This window comes from Elephas maximus, chromosome 7 (genome assembly GCF_024166365.1).
Source record: "Elephas maximus indicus isolate mEleMax1 chromosome 7, mEleMax1 primary haplotype, whole genome shotgun sequence".
Lineage (NCBI taxonomy): Eukaryota > Metazoa > Chordata > Mammalia > Proboscidea > Elephantidae > Elephas > Elephas maximus.
The window spans coordinates 33,124,486-33,142,333 of record NC_064825.1 but is presented as its reverse complement, the minus strand read 5'-3'; the positions used below and the strand labels follow the sequence as shown (position 1 = coordinate 33,142,333).

The 17,848-nt window shown below is 38.4% G+C and overlaps 1 protein-coding gene across 3 annotated transcripts in view; it reads right to left on the bottom strand.

The window, feature by feature from the left end:
- GRM5 (glutamate metabotropic receptor 5) overlaps nt 1-17,848 on the bottom strand; it is a 574,274-nt gene that overhangs the window by 11,526 nt on the left and 544,900 nt on the right. For 2 of the 3 annotated variants that reach the window (XM_049890686.1, XM_049890685.1), the window contains exon 9: nt 7,077-7,172. The exons of the other annotated variant lie outside the window; for it this stretch is intronic. In XM_049890686.1, coding sequence (XP_049746643.1) covers nt 7,077-7,172 — 96 coding nt within the window. The remainder of the gene's footprint in view (nt 1-7,076; nt 7,173-17,848) is intronic. 3 annotated transcript variants of the gene reach the window in all.

Here is a 17,848-nt window from a genome sequence, read left to right as displayed (position 1 = left end):
ATCTATAAAAATGGATTTTGTGTGTGTGTGTGTATTATTATATATTTAACAGGCAAGGCTAGCAGCCTTCCAAAAAGGCTTTGACCAGCTCTTCCTTTAAAAACTAGAATAAAAAAGGGTGTTAGAGAAGAAGAAGATTGAACAGAAACTGAGATGACAGTTATGACATCCAAGTGTTCTTATTACCGTTTATTATACTTTCCACAGACTGAAGAGAAGACTGTGCAGATCTAGTAACATACTCACAGTAGTTAATGATTCTTTTGAAAAAAACTAAGCAGAAGGAATTAGGAATTTGGGTTGTATCTGTGGCACTTAATGAAGCTAGTTATGTCTGTTCAAATCCCTTTGAGTTTTATTGGTTTTACAAAAGACTTCCCTGGGAAATTGCTTGTAATAAGATTTCAAGGATTATTATAAGCTACTCTGAATATATAATTTTGTTCTTTTAAATAAAATTTTTCATCATTTCTTTAATTATTTTTATAAAGTTAATTGGCAACCAGTATAGAAAGGAAGAATGGCAATAGATGGCTCATGAATAGATGGTACCAGGGTCAAATAAGTTAAATAAAATTAAACTTATTTCTGTTTAATATCTGTAAAATTAAACTTCTCAAAGCCTTTATATGTTAACATTCATGGAGAATCTCTAAGAAAGAGATACAGCATATAGTGTCTGCTAGATTATTATCAGAGGAGCCCTGGTGGTACAGTTGTTAAGAGCTTGGCTGCTAACCAAAATGATGGACGATTTGAACCCACCAGCCACTCCATGGGAGAAAGACATGGAAATCTGCTTCCGTACTGAGAAGCCCTGTTGGGCAGTTCTACTCTGCCCTACAGGGTCACTGTGGGTCAGAATTGACTTGATGGCAGTGGGTTTTTAGTGTCATCCCAAACCTCATCCCTATCTTTTTTTTTTTTTTTTCTTGCCATGGACCGTCTCTTGAACCTGGTTTAGTGTTCCTCATATTACAGTTTGTGAATTTTTCTTCAGGTATTCTTGAAACCTAACCTCGTAACTGTAGGTCATGTTGCTTTCGCCCCTCTCTTTCCAAATCTAGGCCTTAGTATTATCTTGATCACAGGTCGAACAACTTAATGCACCTTTTGTTCTAGCAGGTTCCATCTGAAGTGAGTTTTATTTATTAAGATTGTCCGTTCCTTTAGGGTAGAGATGGTCTTCAAAAGTACTAAATACTTCATGGTTCTTAAAACAGTGTCACATACATACAGCCACATTGATTGATTGGTTGATTGAATCAATAGAGCCAGAGCACTCTTGAGTACTGAGGGTGTAAAGTGAACAAGATATGGTCTTTTCCCTCAGAAACCTCAAGCTTAGTGAGAAGACACAGGCAACTGATAATATGCAGTAGCAGACATAAACAAAATATTTCAAAATTATGAGGGACTGAAAGAATAAAAAAGAATAAGATAGACTAAATGATAATTAGAAAGGCTTCAAAGAAGAGCTGACATTTGAGTTGGGTTTTGAAAACTGAGTAGGAGTTTTCAAAAACCAACTCAGTGGAACAGTAATGGGGCTTGGAGAAAATGACTAGAAGGAGAAAGGAATGGTAATTGTGTTACAAACACACCATGTGTTAAGATGTGGCATCGAAGAAAGGAGTGTGTTTGGTGAATAGTAAGGAATTTGGGATGTCTGGAGAAGAGAACATGTGCTGAAACAGAGAATAAAGGTCAAAAAGTTTTAAGTTAGGGTTAGGTTGTGAAGGACCTTGGATTCTCAGAGAGTGTGTTTGGCTTTTATCCTGGGTGGCAGATATCATAGTGGTTAGAGTGTGAATTCCAGAGTCAGACTGATTAACTCTCCAATCTGGGCTTTAACATTTACTTTTTCCTAAGATGAAATAAGAGATCTTACAGATAAATCACTTAAAACAGTGTCTGGCTTGTGTAAGCACCCAATAAATTTTGGCTGCTTTTACAGGTAACTATGAGAGAACATGAAATACAGTGCAGGAAATTATATCATTGAATTTGTTATTAGATATCATTTTATTTTTTCAGAATTGATTTCTGAGAAAACAGCCATTATAGCAGGGTGGAGAATAAAACAGAAGACGAAATGGACCTTGTAAACTGAGTAACGTTGGGTAATAGTAACTGAAATTTATTGAGTGCTTGCTGTGTGCCAGGCAGTGTGCTAAGGTGCCATTCTTGCATTATCTCATTTAATCCTCACACTGACATAATAAGCAAAGTGCTCTATTTTCATCCTCATTTCATAGAAAATGGAGATTAGAGAGGTAAAATGACAGTCCAAGGTCACACCCTGGGCAGAGTCAGAGCCAGGATTTAAGATTTTAGTTTTTCTGAATGTTGTCTAAAGTACTCTTATGTAAACCATTTAATCTCTAATAATACTAATAATTACTTTGTTAATTTATTTAATGTCCTTCAACCTCATTGTCCTCATCTGTGTAAAATGGAAGTAAAAAAATTTTTCCTTATGATATTCTTGGGAGAATTTAATGCATAATATATGTGAAGGGATTATTCATAATGTCATACATAGTTATAGTAATGTTAATTATTAGTATTTTAGAACATCCCTAAATATAAATAAGAACATGAATCTGGAATTGACCTTGGGAAGGAATGAAGAGAGAACTACTACAGAAGTCCTAATTTATTACCGAGCAACTAGCTGTTTTCTACTATACTGGGAAGGCAGAACCTTTCTCTTCCATGGACCCTGAGTTTTATGTAACTGTATGTTGCCCTTCCTGAGCACTCAATTAAGATTATTGTTTAATTTTTACTACTCTTAATTCTATTTCACTAGCATCATTTATGATAATCAAATAAAGAGGTAATCTGAGGCATAGATAAACTGGTTGTCCTATGAAAGAGGGGTTCTGTACTACATTGCAATTATCTATTTTTCTGATTTTCTTCCCCATTAGACTACATGTTTTCAAGAGCACTACAAAAAACACATTGCCATCAAGTCAATTCCAACTCAGAGGATTCCTATAGGACAGAGTAGAATGGCCCGATAGGGTTTCCAAGGAGCACCTGGTGGATTCAAACTGCCGACCTTTTGATTAGCAGCTGTAGCTCTCATCTACTATGCCGCAAGGGTTGCTTCAAGAGCGCTAATCATGTCTTATTCATCCATTTATATCCAGGGTCTAGTAAGTTCTTGGCTCATAGTAGATACTTAATGAATGAATGTTACATGAAAGAACGAATGAATGAAAGGTAAAACAATCCTAACACAGACATGACACTTTGGAGCTATCTTTCAAATCTTGAGATACTGTTAAATTTAGTATTGACTATTATGACATCACTGTTACCAGAATTTCTAAGGCTTTATTAAATATTTATACCTATTAAACATAGATCCTGCATCTACTACGTGAAAATCAACTTTTGGGTCATTAATAATTCGGTAACTGATATCATCAAATATCAACAATAAAAATAACCCCTTTCCACCCTTCTTTCTTCTAGCACTGCAGGGAGCTATAGCTCCATTTATTACATTTGACTAACACAGCCCTTTCTCAGGGAGAGACTTGGAGACTCAGAACATCTAGTCCTCTACTTCATGGGGTACAACATGAGCACATTACAACACAGACTCCAATGAGTACGCTGATGAAAGGTCCCTACTGAGACATTAGGAGATAATAACATTCATCGGTGCAGTTTTAGCCATTCCTGAGGTTAGACCCTCTCCGTATGAACTCACACAGTAACAGCGTTAGAGAACTTCTGGCTCTTAGAGCACCTGTCTGTTTAGGACTCTCACTTCTCCTGCAATCAGGAGGACTCTGTGCTGAAACACTCTTAGGCTGTCCACTGTGAAAATATGACAAGATGACAAGTTATCCTATATTCAGACAGAAGGGGGGAAAAAAAACTGTTCACAGAAGGGAACACAGCAATGTAGTATTTCAAGAAGCTAGAGTGTCAGGGATACATACAATTCTCTCATTCCTTTCCAGCTGTAGGGCTGGAAGGTGGAGGGAGGAATGAGGAAGTGTCTCTAAATTCTTGCCAGTCTTAGAGATCAAGATAATAGTGTTCTGCTGTGCTATTACTGCATGCATTGTAAAACTCTCTTTCTCCCTAAAAGACATCTTGGCTCTGGGAGAATCACATGAGACATGAATTCATAGAACCCAGCCCATTCCACAGTTTTATTACCGAAAACATGGACAAAGGAGAAGCAGGGTTATACTCCTGGTTTTTTGTGGTTGTTTGAGCTTCCCTTAGTGCTTCCCTGGGACTCGTTGTTTGGCAGTGGGCACAGAACTAGCCCAGATGTTGCAAGAGTAAATGGCAACATGGGGCCCTTATGATGCTTGACTATGGCTCTGGGAAGCAGCTGGGGGAAGGGAGTAGGAATGGATGAGAAAGAGGTTTTTTACCAGCTGATACTAATAGGACCTATAAAAGTCTCACATACATATTATCTTTTCCCTGTCCTTCCATTCAATTCCAGAGTAAGCAAAGTGGGATCGATTACTGCTACCACTCCTTCCTTAGGAATGGCTTACACGAAAGTTGTCTCCTCTTTGCCATCTTTTCCCTTAATGCTTATATTAAATTTATTTCTCCTGGATAAATGTCAGCGTGCATGTGCATGTTTATGTGAACAAATAAGAAGGTGGACAAGGCCTCAGGAATTTTGGGTTCTCCCTAATGTGCCTCTAGACTCTTTCCACTCCCTAAGGGAAAGTTCTCTTAGAGCTCTGAAGGATTCCCTACCATACTCTTTGTCAGTTTTTCTTTAAGGCTACAGAAATGAGAAGGAAGAGAAAGTAAAAAAAAGAAGACCATTTGTTCCCAATGTTTCTGTGGGTATGTGGAGCTGAGGTGGTTACTCAATCAGAATCGTTCTTACTACAGAATACACTGTTTGCCTCTGTCCCACCAGGACATATCAATGTAATAAGCCTTACTGTGACTATGGTTCTATCCAAACAAATGAGGAAACAAAAAGCGAAAGATATGTTGCCACCCCAGTAAAGCTCAGTCCTAGAGAAAACTGGGCCATTCCCAGATGGACACATTTGCTTCTTAAGGGGCTACCTCTGCAGATTTGGATCTTACAAAAAGAAGGTTGGTCTGTTTGATCCAGGGTCCCCTAACCCTCTTTGTCCCACCTTCTTCCTCACCCTCTTCACTCCCATATTCTCACTCAAGCCAGTATTAGACAAATTTAATCCCTAGGCTATTCAGATCTGAGTTCCCAGGGTTGAATAAACAGTCCCAAGAACAGTGGATGGAAAAATTGAAATCTAATGCTTGGTATGAACAGGTCCATGTCCTCTCCTAGGCAATTGGATTGTTACAAAATACCACGTTATGAACTGACAAAATTGAAATGACCCTAGGAATCTTGTTAAACTAGGCTGTATGCCCAAAGATTTAGCTTCAGTAAATTTGATAGGCAGCCAGGTTTGTTATGTTGGGGAACTCCAGTTCTAGACAATTGACTCAAATCAGAAGTCATTCTGGACAGAGCCCTTGGGCTTTCATTTGATGCAGCCACTTCCACATTGTCCAGCCAACTTTGATGCTTTGTGCCTGATTTTCAAGGACAGAAGTTGTGCCACTGTGTAATACCTAAGTGGAAGGAAACCAGGAGTCCCAGTAACAGTCTGTTAAGTTATTCTCACAAACTGATACATTAAGACTCTTCTTTCTGTCATACTGCGATCCAAAAATAGCTGTATGAAGGGATCATGGACATAAGGCCACCAGATACATCTATGGGCACACTTATGTGACTATATATTTACACACAATTATATTTCTTTAGGAGCTATAGACAAAGTTAGCCAACCCCTTGGCCAGGCAGGGCTTTAATGAATCACTGCTCAGGCTGTACACTGCACAGCTCTGGGAACCATTCTCACAGACTACAGTGTGAATGGTCCCTCTGCAGTTGTGCAATGCAATGATCCTTGGAAAAAGTGAGTCATTATATTAAAAACGAGAAGGAGCCCACCACTGAGGAAGCAAACACGATGTCTGGAGGTGAAAATTCAACAGAATTCAGCAAGATTGTCTTCTTGCTATGCAGCTGGGTCACAAGCTCAGCTCTGAGCACATGCACATGTGTGTATGTACTCTACCTCCTGGACTTTCCCTTTCTCTGACCCAGGCTGATTTGCAAGAGCTTCCCTTCCACATCTCTGTACCAGAGATGGATTGAGAAATGCCATAACAAATGAGAGGTGGAGAGTTAGCTCATGGTGGGTGATCCTCCAACTCAAAGTTCCTCCAGAGTTCTGGAACTGTTTAAGGCCAGTCTTTGCAATCTTTATCTCCAGAGCCCTCTTCCTGAAACCCAATCCCAAGCAATAAAGCACGTTCATTTCATGCAACACGGCTCAGTTGATGCTTATAGCTCCAAACACCCCAGTTTACTGCGATTAACTCAGTTGGGGTTACCTAGCATGAAGAAACATGCACAGCGCAGCAACAAGGAGTGTTCAGACGAAACAGAAGGAAGTAAAGGAGCTGCAAAGCTAGAGGAGGATTAGCTTTCCCCATTTCAGTTCAAGAAAAGCTTCTTGCCTCTACAGTGCACTGGTTTGGCTGTGAGGTATTATAATCAAAGGAAGTCAGATAAATTCCCAGGCTTCTCTGGGATCAGGGGCCAGAGTCTTCCCTCAATTGCAGCCCTTTCCTTAAAATCAGTTCTAGGCCTTTGCATTTGTTTTATGAAATGATAGACTAGTCCTGTAAATTTCCACCAGTCTCTTCCACTTTGCAAACTCCGGAACCATTTGACCAATAAGTAAAAACCCAGGGGAGAACTGACTGAGAGCTAAGGCTTCAGACATGCAAAGCGCACGGCCCTGGAAAGACAGCAGCGTCTGGGACAGGAGGCTCCCGTCACTTCACATGAGAATGGCATGGGTTTTGCAAATCAAATATACACAGAAAACCAGTGGTGGCCGAGGTTGGACGTACTGTATGGAACGCGTAGTTTAGTGAGGACCTGGACCAGGGAGCCGCCTGTTCCTCTAGCTCACATACATTTATTTCACACCACCTCAGGCCACTCACGGTTTGCTTACCTGCTCATTGTTGCTCTCCCACCATTCCCCATACTCCCTTTGGGGGTGAAACATTCTATTTCCGACTTGTGCTGGGCCAGTCTCCTGTCTTTGTACCTGGTGAGCATGAACAAGGACAGGAGCAAACAGAAAGACGTGATTGTGTGCTTGACTGCCAGGCTGGGGAAGAGCCATGGCTGCAGAGAGGGCCACCCCGTGCCAAAACAGGGGTTCCTGTGATATCTGTTAGGTGATTGTGATGTTATTTGTTAAGCCACATGTAGTCTACCCTTTACATTACCTATTAATCTGTTAATTTATCACACCCAATAAACAATGATAAACAGAATGTAATTCCTAGCATGTAAGAAATGGATGAATATCAATAAATGAGAATTTATTCAGTGCTTACTGTATGCCAGGCACTGTACTAGGACTTTACCTAAATTTAATCCTACCAACAGCCCATGGCAGAGGCTCTGTTATTATTTTCATTTTACAGAAGAGGAAACCTAAGGTTTTAAGGGCTAAATAAATTGACCAAAGACACACAGAAAGTGGTGGGTCTGGGATTTGAACTCAGGGGGCTTAAGTCTAAAACCTACCTTTTTGACCATTATAAAGTATTCCATTAACAATTTTACAAAAAAAAATCATTGATGGATCTTCATTGAGTGCTGCTATGCCTGAGTATTACATTAGATACTAAGGGTACCAAAGAAAGAATGCATTTTCCTTCACTGTGAGAGGTTCACATAACTGTTAAGCTGAAGTTTGACCATCAGTATCGAACTGCCTAAATTGTGGAGGGTGGCTTATCAGACTTGGCAATGCCTTGTTCCTGGAAGGGATCAAAAGCTTCATCTAAAATAAAGTGTGAGATTCCCAACATTAATCTGCTTTTGGTATATCAAGACGAGCCCTTACATTTGAATGACAATTTTCAAAGCCAAAATGCTTTCACAGAAATTGTTTTACTTATCAGTTTAAGCCGGTGGGGTAAATAAAATAGGCAGTGTTATCCACATTTGTGAAAGGAGGAAACCGTGATTTAACTCTCTTAACCAAAGTCACAAGTCAGTAGAGATTAACTGCCAATAGAGCCTGCAGGTAGTAAATCATCTTCCTTCTAAAACCGGGGCCACTTCTTCCATGTTCCTGGTGTTCAATAGGCAAAGATAAAGTGAGTTACTAGCATATTTACTAGACCTCTTTACCCTTAAAATAGTCACATTAGTGTAGTTTCTTTTCCTGCCGTCTCAAAATTAATATAAAATACAACAAAATGAAAATAATCATTGGCTCTGAGGCACAGGTCTTTCTCTCTTTTTTTTTTTTTCTTCCCTTCTAAGATGTTAACAATATTTAATATTAGAGTAAAAATGGCTCATATCAAGCTAAATACATATAATAAGTTGATTTATTCAGTAGACATGAGCTGAGCATCTATTGAGCGCCAGGCAAAGGGCTTTGTATGAAGACAGAGAGAGAAATCATCCACAGGTCCTGCCTCATAGAGTCTAGTTGGAGAAGGAAGGAAAGAAGGTAGCATGTACAGAAGTAACTTTAGGTCTAGGCCGTAAACAATAGAGGACAAAAACTGAAAGACTTTGTCAGAGGAGGTAAAGCATCAGAACAAATCAGACTAAGTAGCCTTTATTTCACCAAGAAGGCTGCTCTTTTGGAATGAATCCTTGTGAAGTACCAATCAAATCATCACATGATACTCCACACTTCAACAGAAATGTTTTCTGGCTTTTTTGTGATTTGGGTTGCATGACCAGAATACTGCTTTACAGCTTCATTTGATCAATAGAATTATTAATGGTCATTTAGTTCCTTACAAAGGGGGGGTACTTTAAGTATTTTTAAATATCTTCTTTTAGACTAGTTGCCAGTTAATCATTTAAATTTTTCATAGATAAGTCAGGGCACCAGTACTCTTCATGTTCATAAGCCTTTCTGTCTCGCTCTCTGTCTTACATACCACATTCTGCTGTGTGACCCCATTTATGAAACAAATCCTAAACTTCCCATCTTGTCAGAACTCAACCTCTCTTGGTAAAAGTTTTCACAAATAAAAAACTTACTCTGATAAAGCAAGACATATTCTAAATTTGGGGGAACTTCCAGTAGTTCTCATATTCAAAACAAGGTGAAAACGCCATTCGTACAGATTGGCAAGCTCGTCTTTGCTTTCAGATGAGGCCCTTCTTGCCTGACTATAACTGTGTAATTATAGTTTATTATGTTTAACAGATACTTAAATACACCACATTTTCATTCTTTCACTTATTCATTATTCCATTCACCAGTACTATGCTCTTCAGAGTAACTAATAATACTTTAATAATCTCCACTGCAGATGTACAATTCTAATTTGGTTTATTTCAGAAATATGAACTGTGAATTACGAATAGTTTAAGATTTTTGTTATTTATAGTGTATATATTAAATAGTAATTAAAACAATTTAATTTTTAGAAAATTGTATCTTTTAGGCATACACGTACACACACGATATGCATGCTAGGCACTGTTGAAGTGCTTTATAAATATTAACTCATTTTTAAATAAAATGCTTAGTTTACTATAATATATCCAGAGCTATTTTATAACAGATATAATAATAATAACAACAGAATATTGAGTGCGCCAGGCTCTTTTATCCCCTATTCTTAAAACAATCCTACAAAAACAAAAACAAATCCTTTGCCATTGAGACAATTCCAACTCATAGCAACCTATAGGACGGAGTAGAGCTGCCCTGTGGGGTTTCCAAGAAGTGTCTGGTTCCTTTTGGTTAACAGCTGAGCTCCTAATCACTGTGCCACCAGGGCTCCAAATAGGTACTATTTCCCTCATTTTGAGGAGGTAGACATTGAGGTCCAGAGAGACCGTGAGCCCAAGTTCATATTGTTTGAGTGGGGAACCCAAATTAGAAATTGGCTTCTCTGATTCCAAACTCGTGTTATTTTCATTAAAATTCATTCTAAGTAATAATGTCCGTAATCTTAGAAACAAAACTACAAATGCTTACTGTTTACCTTTCCCCCTTCCTGGCCCCATGTTGCAATAAGAAGAATTAACAAGGACATCCAGTGGAGGACCAGGTGAAAGGACTTTGAATTTTCCCTCCTTATTTGGGCCCATCTAGATGGTACTACAAGGAGACCTGGTGGCAGAGTGGTTAAAGTGCTTGGCTGCTAACTGAAAGGTCAGCAGTTCGAACCAACAAGCTGTTCTGCAGGCGAAAGGTGTGGCGGTCTTCTTCTGTAAAGATTGCAGCCTTGGAAACCCTATGGGGCAGTTCTACTCTGTTCTGTAGGGTTGCTATGAGTTGGAATTGACTAGACCGCAAGGGGTTTAGATGTACTACACATGTTTATATCATTCAGAATCATTTACTGAATGTTCCATGTGCTAGGCATTGTGATAAGGAGCATATGGGTAACTGAAACACAAACCTGTGCCGTTGTTCGTGGTCTCAAGCGGGAGCATGAAATGTAAACAGATAATTGTGAAATAATTATGTGAGAAGTTTTATGGTAGAAATAAATACAGGATGGGCTACCTACCCCAGACTAGAATGGCAGGGAAAACTTTAGCACAATACAATGCCCAAGATTAATGAATGAGTAGGGGTATACTGTGCAGAGATGGCAGGCAAGAAGAAAAAAATCAACAGTAAACATATGGAGAGACTTCATAGCATGGAGTGTATAGGGAAATGCTCTTTAGTATTTTTATTTCAATAAGTGTAAAATAAGGGAAGGTAAGATGGGTAATGAAGATGGCGAGGTATATAAAAGCTAGAACATGGAAGAATTTATCTTGTAGGTTATGATTTGTTGCTGTGAGATCTTTAAGACAGGAAAAACTGTCACAGTTGAAATTTAGCTAGATTACTATGGGCTTGAGGGAACAAAACTAGATAAAGAGACATTACCATCACTGCAATAGTCCATGTGAGAGATGATGAGATAATGCTTTAAGGTAGTGATGTTACAGATGAAGGTAGAACACAGTTTTAAGAATAGTTAGGAGGTAAAATGAATAGAATATTGGCCACCGAGTGTGAGACAGAGAAGGCTAGAATGCTATCCCAGTTACTCTCTTGAGTGGTGCAATTAACTGAGTTAAGAACAGAGAGAGAAAGAGTACATTTGGGGGAGGGAATAAAAAGCTTCATTTTGGAATATTGAGTTTGAGATACTGGTAGAACATCTAAATAGACATGTTCAGGAGACAAGTGGATATAAGAACCTGGAGTTTGGGGTAGTATTATATGCTTAGGAGCCATTAGCATACTAATGGTTGAAAATGCCATGGGAACAATTGAAAGTGTTCACAGAGAGCAGATAGACTATGTGGTCATGGAAAAAAGGGAGTTACACACTTGCTGTACTTGTCCAGAAACTTCTATAACATTGTTATTGTAAGCATACCCTTGAAATAATTACTGAATGCATACCTTATGCCAGACACTGAGGTTCTTCCATCTGATAGTTTTCTCAGTGTCCAGATGTACAGATCTGTGCTCAAAATGGCTTTGACAGTTTGGTTTCTAGGCCATAACCTTGGCATGGGAAGCTCTCACAATAGCTTTAATATATTTCAAAATGACTGGTTCTGAAATAAGCTCTGGTTGCCTTTCCTGAAGATTTTTTTTTTAAACTCCCTTTTGCACCTCTTTTATCCAGAAGGATTCAGCTCACTTTTACTCAGCTCTACAAAGACCCACCTTCTGGTAAATATCAAAGATGTGGGTCAAGAATCACTCAGGATTGACTAGGAAATGTAATTTTTCCATACTGATTTGAATCAAAAACTTATTCAATCATTTTCCTCTTCTCTACTAGTATCTACTGAGCTTTACACATTGGTTTTGTGGTCCCGAATACGTAAATGAGTCCAGAATGAGGTGAGAGACTAGAATAAAATAAAGAAATCAAGAGAATAAATTTATATGTTAGGTAAAATAGCAGGTATTGGCGGAATGATACCTGAAGCTGGATGGAAAGGGAAAAGTTTGCTATTGTGTGACATGAGGGAGATCCAGGTAACAAGTTTGAGTAAGTGGCCAGGTATAGGATGACCAAAATAGCAGTTGCACGAGAATCATTAGAACTGAAAAATAAACAATGAGTCTATGGTGATAGTTTGTTCCTCTCCAGGGACTGGTCCCTTCTCATAACATGTCCCAAGTAGATGAGATGAAGTCTCACTATCTTCCTTTCTAAGAAGCATTCTGGCTGTACTTCTTCCAAGACACATTTGTTTGTCCTTCTGGCAGTTCATAGCATAAACCCAGCCAAAAACCCAGTGTCATCGAGTCGATTCCGACCCATGGTGACCCTATAGGACAGAGTAGAACTGCCACACAGAGTTTCCAAGGCGACCCCATAGGACAGAGTAGAACTGCCCCACAGAGTTTCCAAGGAGTGCTTGGCGGATTCAAACTGCCGACCCTTTGGTTAGCAGCCATAGCACTTAACCACTACGCCACCAGGGTTTCCCGTTCATAGCATAGGATGGCCAAAATAGTGGTTGTGATTGCATTAGAATTCAATCATTAGAACTGAAAAATAAACAATGAGTCTATGGTGATAGTTTATTCTTTCTGTGGGTGCTGAAGTAACCCAGAATGATGGCAGTGCTTGGGATAGACAGAAATTCTTTACCTAGAGGTCACTTGGCGGTAAATTGTAGTTATAAATAAAGTTGAAAGATGGAGGAATAACTAGAAGTCATAACCTTAAAGTAGGTTAAGTTTTACATTTCTATGTATGGGAGTGTGAAATATGTCTAAAAACAGTATTGAATTGCTAAACCCTACCTATGTATTCTGTGGAAAATTTATTGTTTTTATTGTAATAAGTGTAAAATAAGGGAAAATGTATGGAAGATTAAGTAACCTTACATGAAATAGTTACAGGAAAAAGATGTCCTTAGAAAAGAACCAGGGTTTAGTTTAAAAAAGACAGTATATGGAATGTTTAGTGAAGAAATTGAATCTGAAGAGGGATATGTCATTAAAAAAAAAAAAAAGGCATTTGAATAGTTTGGAAGGAGAAGGTCCAGTGAACGATAGGAGGAAAAAGATGTGTAAGTGGTTTTGCCCAACATGATAGTATTTCTGAGAACCTAAGAAGATTCCTTTCACTGTACTAAATCAATCAGTATGCTGAGCAAATAATTTGAGAAGCTGGACTATATGAAGAACACATCATCAGGATAGGAGGAAGACTCGTTGAAAACTTGCAATATGGAAATGCAGATGGCACAGCCTTGCTTGCTAAAAGTGAAAAGGAAGCACTTACTGATGAAGATCAAAGATTACAGCCTTCAGTATGAATTACATCTCAACATAAAGAAAACAAAAATCCTCACACCTAGACCAATAAACAACATCACAATAAACAGAGAAAAGATTGATGTTGTCAAGGATTTTATTTTACTTGGATCCACAATCAACACCGTGGAAGCAGCAGTCAAGAAATCAAAGGACATATTGCATTGCACAAATCTGCAGCAAAAGACCTCTTTAAAGTGTTAAAAGGTAAAGATGTCACCTTAAGGACTAAGGTGCACTTTACCCAAGCCACAGTATCTTCAATCACCTCCTATGCATGCAAAAGCTGGACAATGAATAAGGAAGAGTGAAGAGGAACTGATGCCTTTGTATTATGGTGGTGGAGAAGGATGTTGAATGTACCTATGAACTGCCAGAAGAACAAACAAATCTGTCTTGAAAGAAGTACAGCCAGAATGCTCCTTAGAAAGGAAGATGGTGAGACTTCATCTCATGTACTCGGGACATGTTACCAGGAGGGACCAGTCCCTGGAGAAGGATATCATGCTTTGTGGAGGGTCAGCGAAAAAGAAGACCCTCAGTGAGATAGATTGACACAGTGGCTACAACGATGGGCTCAAATATAGCAACAATTTTGAGGATGGCGCAGGACCTGGCAGTGTTTTGCTCTGTTGTACATACAGTTGCTATGAGCCAGAACTGACTCGATTGCACCTAATTACAAGGAAGATTCCATTGAGGACTTCTCTCACCTTCCCCTGATTCCAAGAAACAAAGGTTGAGAAGGCTCATGATGCAAATGCTCTCATTTGTAGATCTCACATGGCATGTTCAAAAGAGTTTTTGTGATGGGTATTGCAGACTCTTTGAGAACAGATTTGGTTAGAGATGAGTGGGGAAAGAGAGACTAGAGATTCTGGATATCTCAACAGTAGAGGAGAAAAAAAGGACTTCAGAGGGGAAAGCTGAAGGTACTGATTTACGTTTCCCTGAACATACAGTTTTGTCAGTGGCTTTCCTGCTTTGGTTTTTTTTCCTGCTTGAGATTTTATTTCTTCTAATAGGTACAATTATGTTGAGAAATGATTGTCTTCTACAACCTTGTCTCTCACACTGACTCCTACTGTGCCCCATGTGCCACTCTACCACACAAGCCTTGAAGGAGTATTGAGCTAATTCTTCTGAACTTATACAACATCCAGCTCATTTTATACTCCCAATCTAGGTATCATTCAGTTTAGTGAACAACACAGGGAGATATTTTTTCATATGTGTAGAAAAACCGCTGTACATATTTTCCACTTCCTTCTATCAAGCTTTAAAATATTCAGAGAAAAATACAATTTTTTCTCTCTAAGAAGTCTGTCAAAGGGAGATGAAAAAAAAAAGTTGGATATTTTCCTATATGTTTTACATGTAAATTTTAATAATTCAGTCTTTTAAAAAATGGACACCAATTGGTGCAGGAGGGCAAGGTTGGGGAGTAAGTGGGTAGGAGCATATTCTTCAATGAAATCTCTAATCTAAACCATTATAGATGTATCCCATTTACAAACCAAATTTAAAACCTCTTTTTCTCCAACTACTTGCTATTCTTTAGAAGTATGACATGAATAGATGAAAATTATATGGAAAGAAAAGAGTATTTCTTGGCCAGTAAAATGTAGAAAAGGTAAATGTTGTTGAGTGAGGGATACCTGATAGTTATAGGATAATGTCATAGAAAATCCTGTAAGGGTTTTTCATTTCATACCAAATCACAGTATAGAAGTCAGAGTTTCAAGGCTGAGCTTGAGCATACGCCTGGAAGACTAAAGAGTAACTCTGAGCATAGTGCCTGTAACATGTAAACCCTCAACAAATATTCTGTAAATGAAAGCATGCATGAATAAATGAATGGGACAAAAAAGTAACTTTAGGGGCCTTTAAATCTCTAAAAGTCTTTGTTATTGTTCGCTTTGTTTTCTAAAAGAATAAGTAAACTGAAGCAACTTTCTAGAGTTTGATTAGGGGACTAGGGAAGTGGAAAAAAGATAAAAGATGTTTGAGGAAAAGGTAGGGGGTTTTGATACAAAATAATAATACGTGGAGGAAAGAACAGACTCTTTGACTCACTTTGTAAACAGTCACTAGATTCTGTAGGCTCCATCTTCAAAACATATCCAAATCTGACCATTTCTCACCACCTCATCTATTTACCACTCTGGCCCAAGCTACCATCACGTCTACCTTGAAAATTCCAGTAGCCCTCTAAGGGGTCCCTTCCCCACCCAGACAAACCCTGTCCAGCTTTCACACAGCAACCAGAGTAATCCTGCCAAACACCAACTTTTCATGTCACATCTCTGCTTAAAACTCTGTTTCCAATCTTTCTAAGTAAAACTAAAATGTCTTATAATGGTTTGCAAGGCCTTACATGATCTCCACCCTCCCCCACTACCTCTCTGATCCCACAACTACTATATCTTCCCTTGTCTTTGCCCAGATGTCACTTTCTCAGTACAGTCTGTCATGACCACCATATTTAAAAGTACCAGTATCCTACTCTTCTATTACAATTTCCAGCTTTTATTGTAGGTACCAACCAACATAAATTATATTTTACTTTATTTTATTTACTGTTTTTCCACCATCTCCAATGGAATGTAAACTCTATGAAGCCATAGATTTTGGATTGTTTTCTTTGCTCTGAGACCTGGAACACTAAGGCGGGCCTATCGAGTTATGCTTTCATACGTTTCCGTGTGTGTGTGTGTGTGTGTGTGTGTATTCATTCCTAAAGAAGCAAGTTAATAATACTTAGTTCTTTAGTTTTACCTAGTTGTATTAAATATCCCTTTAAATATTGTTCTTATTTATATCTACCACTATATATTAGAAATATGAGTCTTCATAGAGTTAGATTTGTACGGGAAAAAAGAGGGAATACACTGGGTATAGCAAATTACTGTTTTCTCAATAATTCACATTTAGAGAAAGTCTAAATGATTGGCTGTCATAACTATGGTGCAAACACCACTATTCACTTATAGGAAACTATGCTAATTACAGGTATAGCCAGTTCCTATGAGTTTAGTGCTGCAGTCTCAAATTGTTTAAGTAATGGGGAATAGCACAAGGCAGAGCACCGAAGCCCTATAAGTACTTCACTAAAGCTTTGGTCACATATATTTGCACAATTGGCATTGAGTGTATGTATTTGCCAAAGATTTCTCTCAATTATCTTTCATATTGCTGCACTTAGAAGATGCCAAGAAAAAGAAAACAAAGCTGAGTGACCCCACATGTCTGTCCCTTTTCTAGTCAGTTACAGATCCACATAAATTTGTTATGATCCTACTTAACGAAGCTTTTGTGATTCTCCAGGCACCATCTTGTATGAGCTTTATCACAGCAGATTTCGAAGCCAGTTTTAACCTCTTAACTTTCTCCTTTCCCTTGCTTTCCTAGCTTTGGACATAATGTTTCTGACTTTAGTTTTCAATCTCGACTTTTCTGTAGTAATTAGTGTCCACTTTTCCTTTGTACCAGTAAGTACAAAGCTTTGCAAAAGCTTTAGGTGCATTCAAGTCTACTCCCCTGCTAATTCCTAGAACATTAACCTAAACCCTCCTCCAGCGCTTAGACACCAGGCAAAGTTTGGATCAAACAGCTACCTACTCACAGGTGGTATCTTTTGTGATCACCCAGGAACACAGTTTCTAATTTTAATCCCCTCAGCAAATTCTTTAATGTAATAAGGTAGTAACTATTATCCCCATCTTTCCTATAAGGATCCTGTGGCTCAGAAAGTTTCAGCGATGTGGTCAAGCCCATAGCTAGAAAGTCACAAAATTAGGATTAAAAACCAGGTGTTTTACCTCCAAACTTAGTTTCTTTGTGTGTGTGGGGCATGAGAGTTTATTCCTTTAATATCTTTACTATAACAAACTAGAATTAGATATCTTAAAAATATTCTTAAAAATTATTTTGCAACTAATTCCTTTATATACCTTCCTGATGAGATTTTTTTTTTAATTAAAAGTTTGTTCTTCCTAGACCCTTCTATGGTGATGAATGTGTCTCCTTACAACATTTCTCAGAGACATAGGCTATGTCACTCTTTTTTCCCTACTTTCCTCTTCAACTCGTATTGCTAAATGCATTCTTTGAAGGTCTATTCTTTTCTGGTTAAACTAGTTTTTTTTAAATAGTATTTTGTTGTTTTTTGTGAAAGTTTACACAGCAAGTTAGGTTCCCCTTTAACAATTTCCACAGAAATTGTTCAGTGACATTAGTTACATTTTTCACACTGTGTCAGCATTCTCATTAATTGTGTTCTGGTTGTTCATTTCCAGTACTCTAGGTTCTCTGGCTTCCTTGTCTTCTAATCTTTGCGTTGGAATAAATGCTGATCTTTTGGACTCATACAGATTTTTTTTTAGTAGAGCACCGGTGTAACAAGTAAAAGCCTTTATTTTGTGTGTCACTGTGCTTTT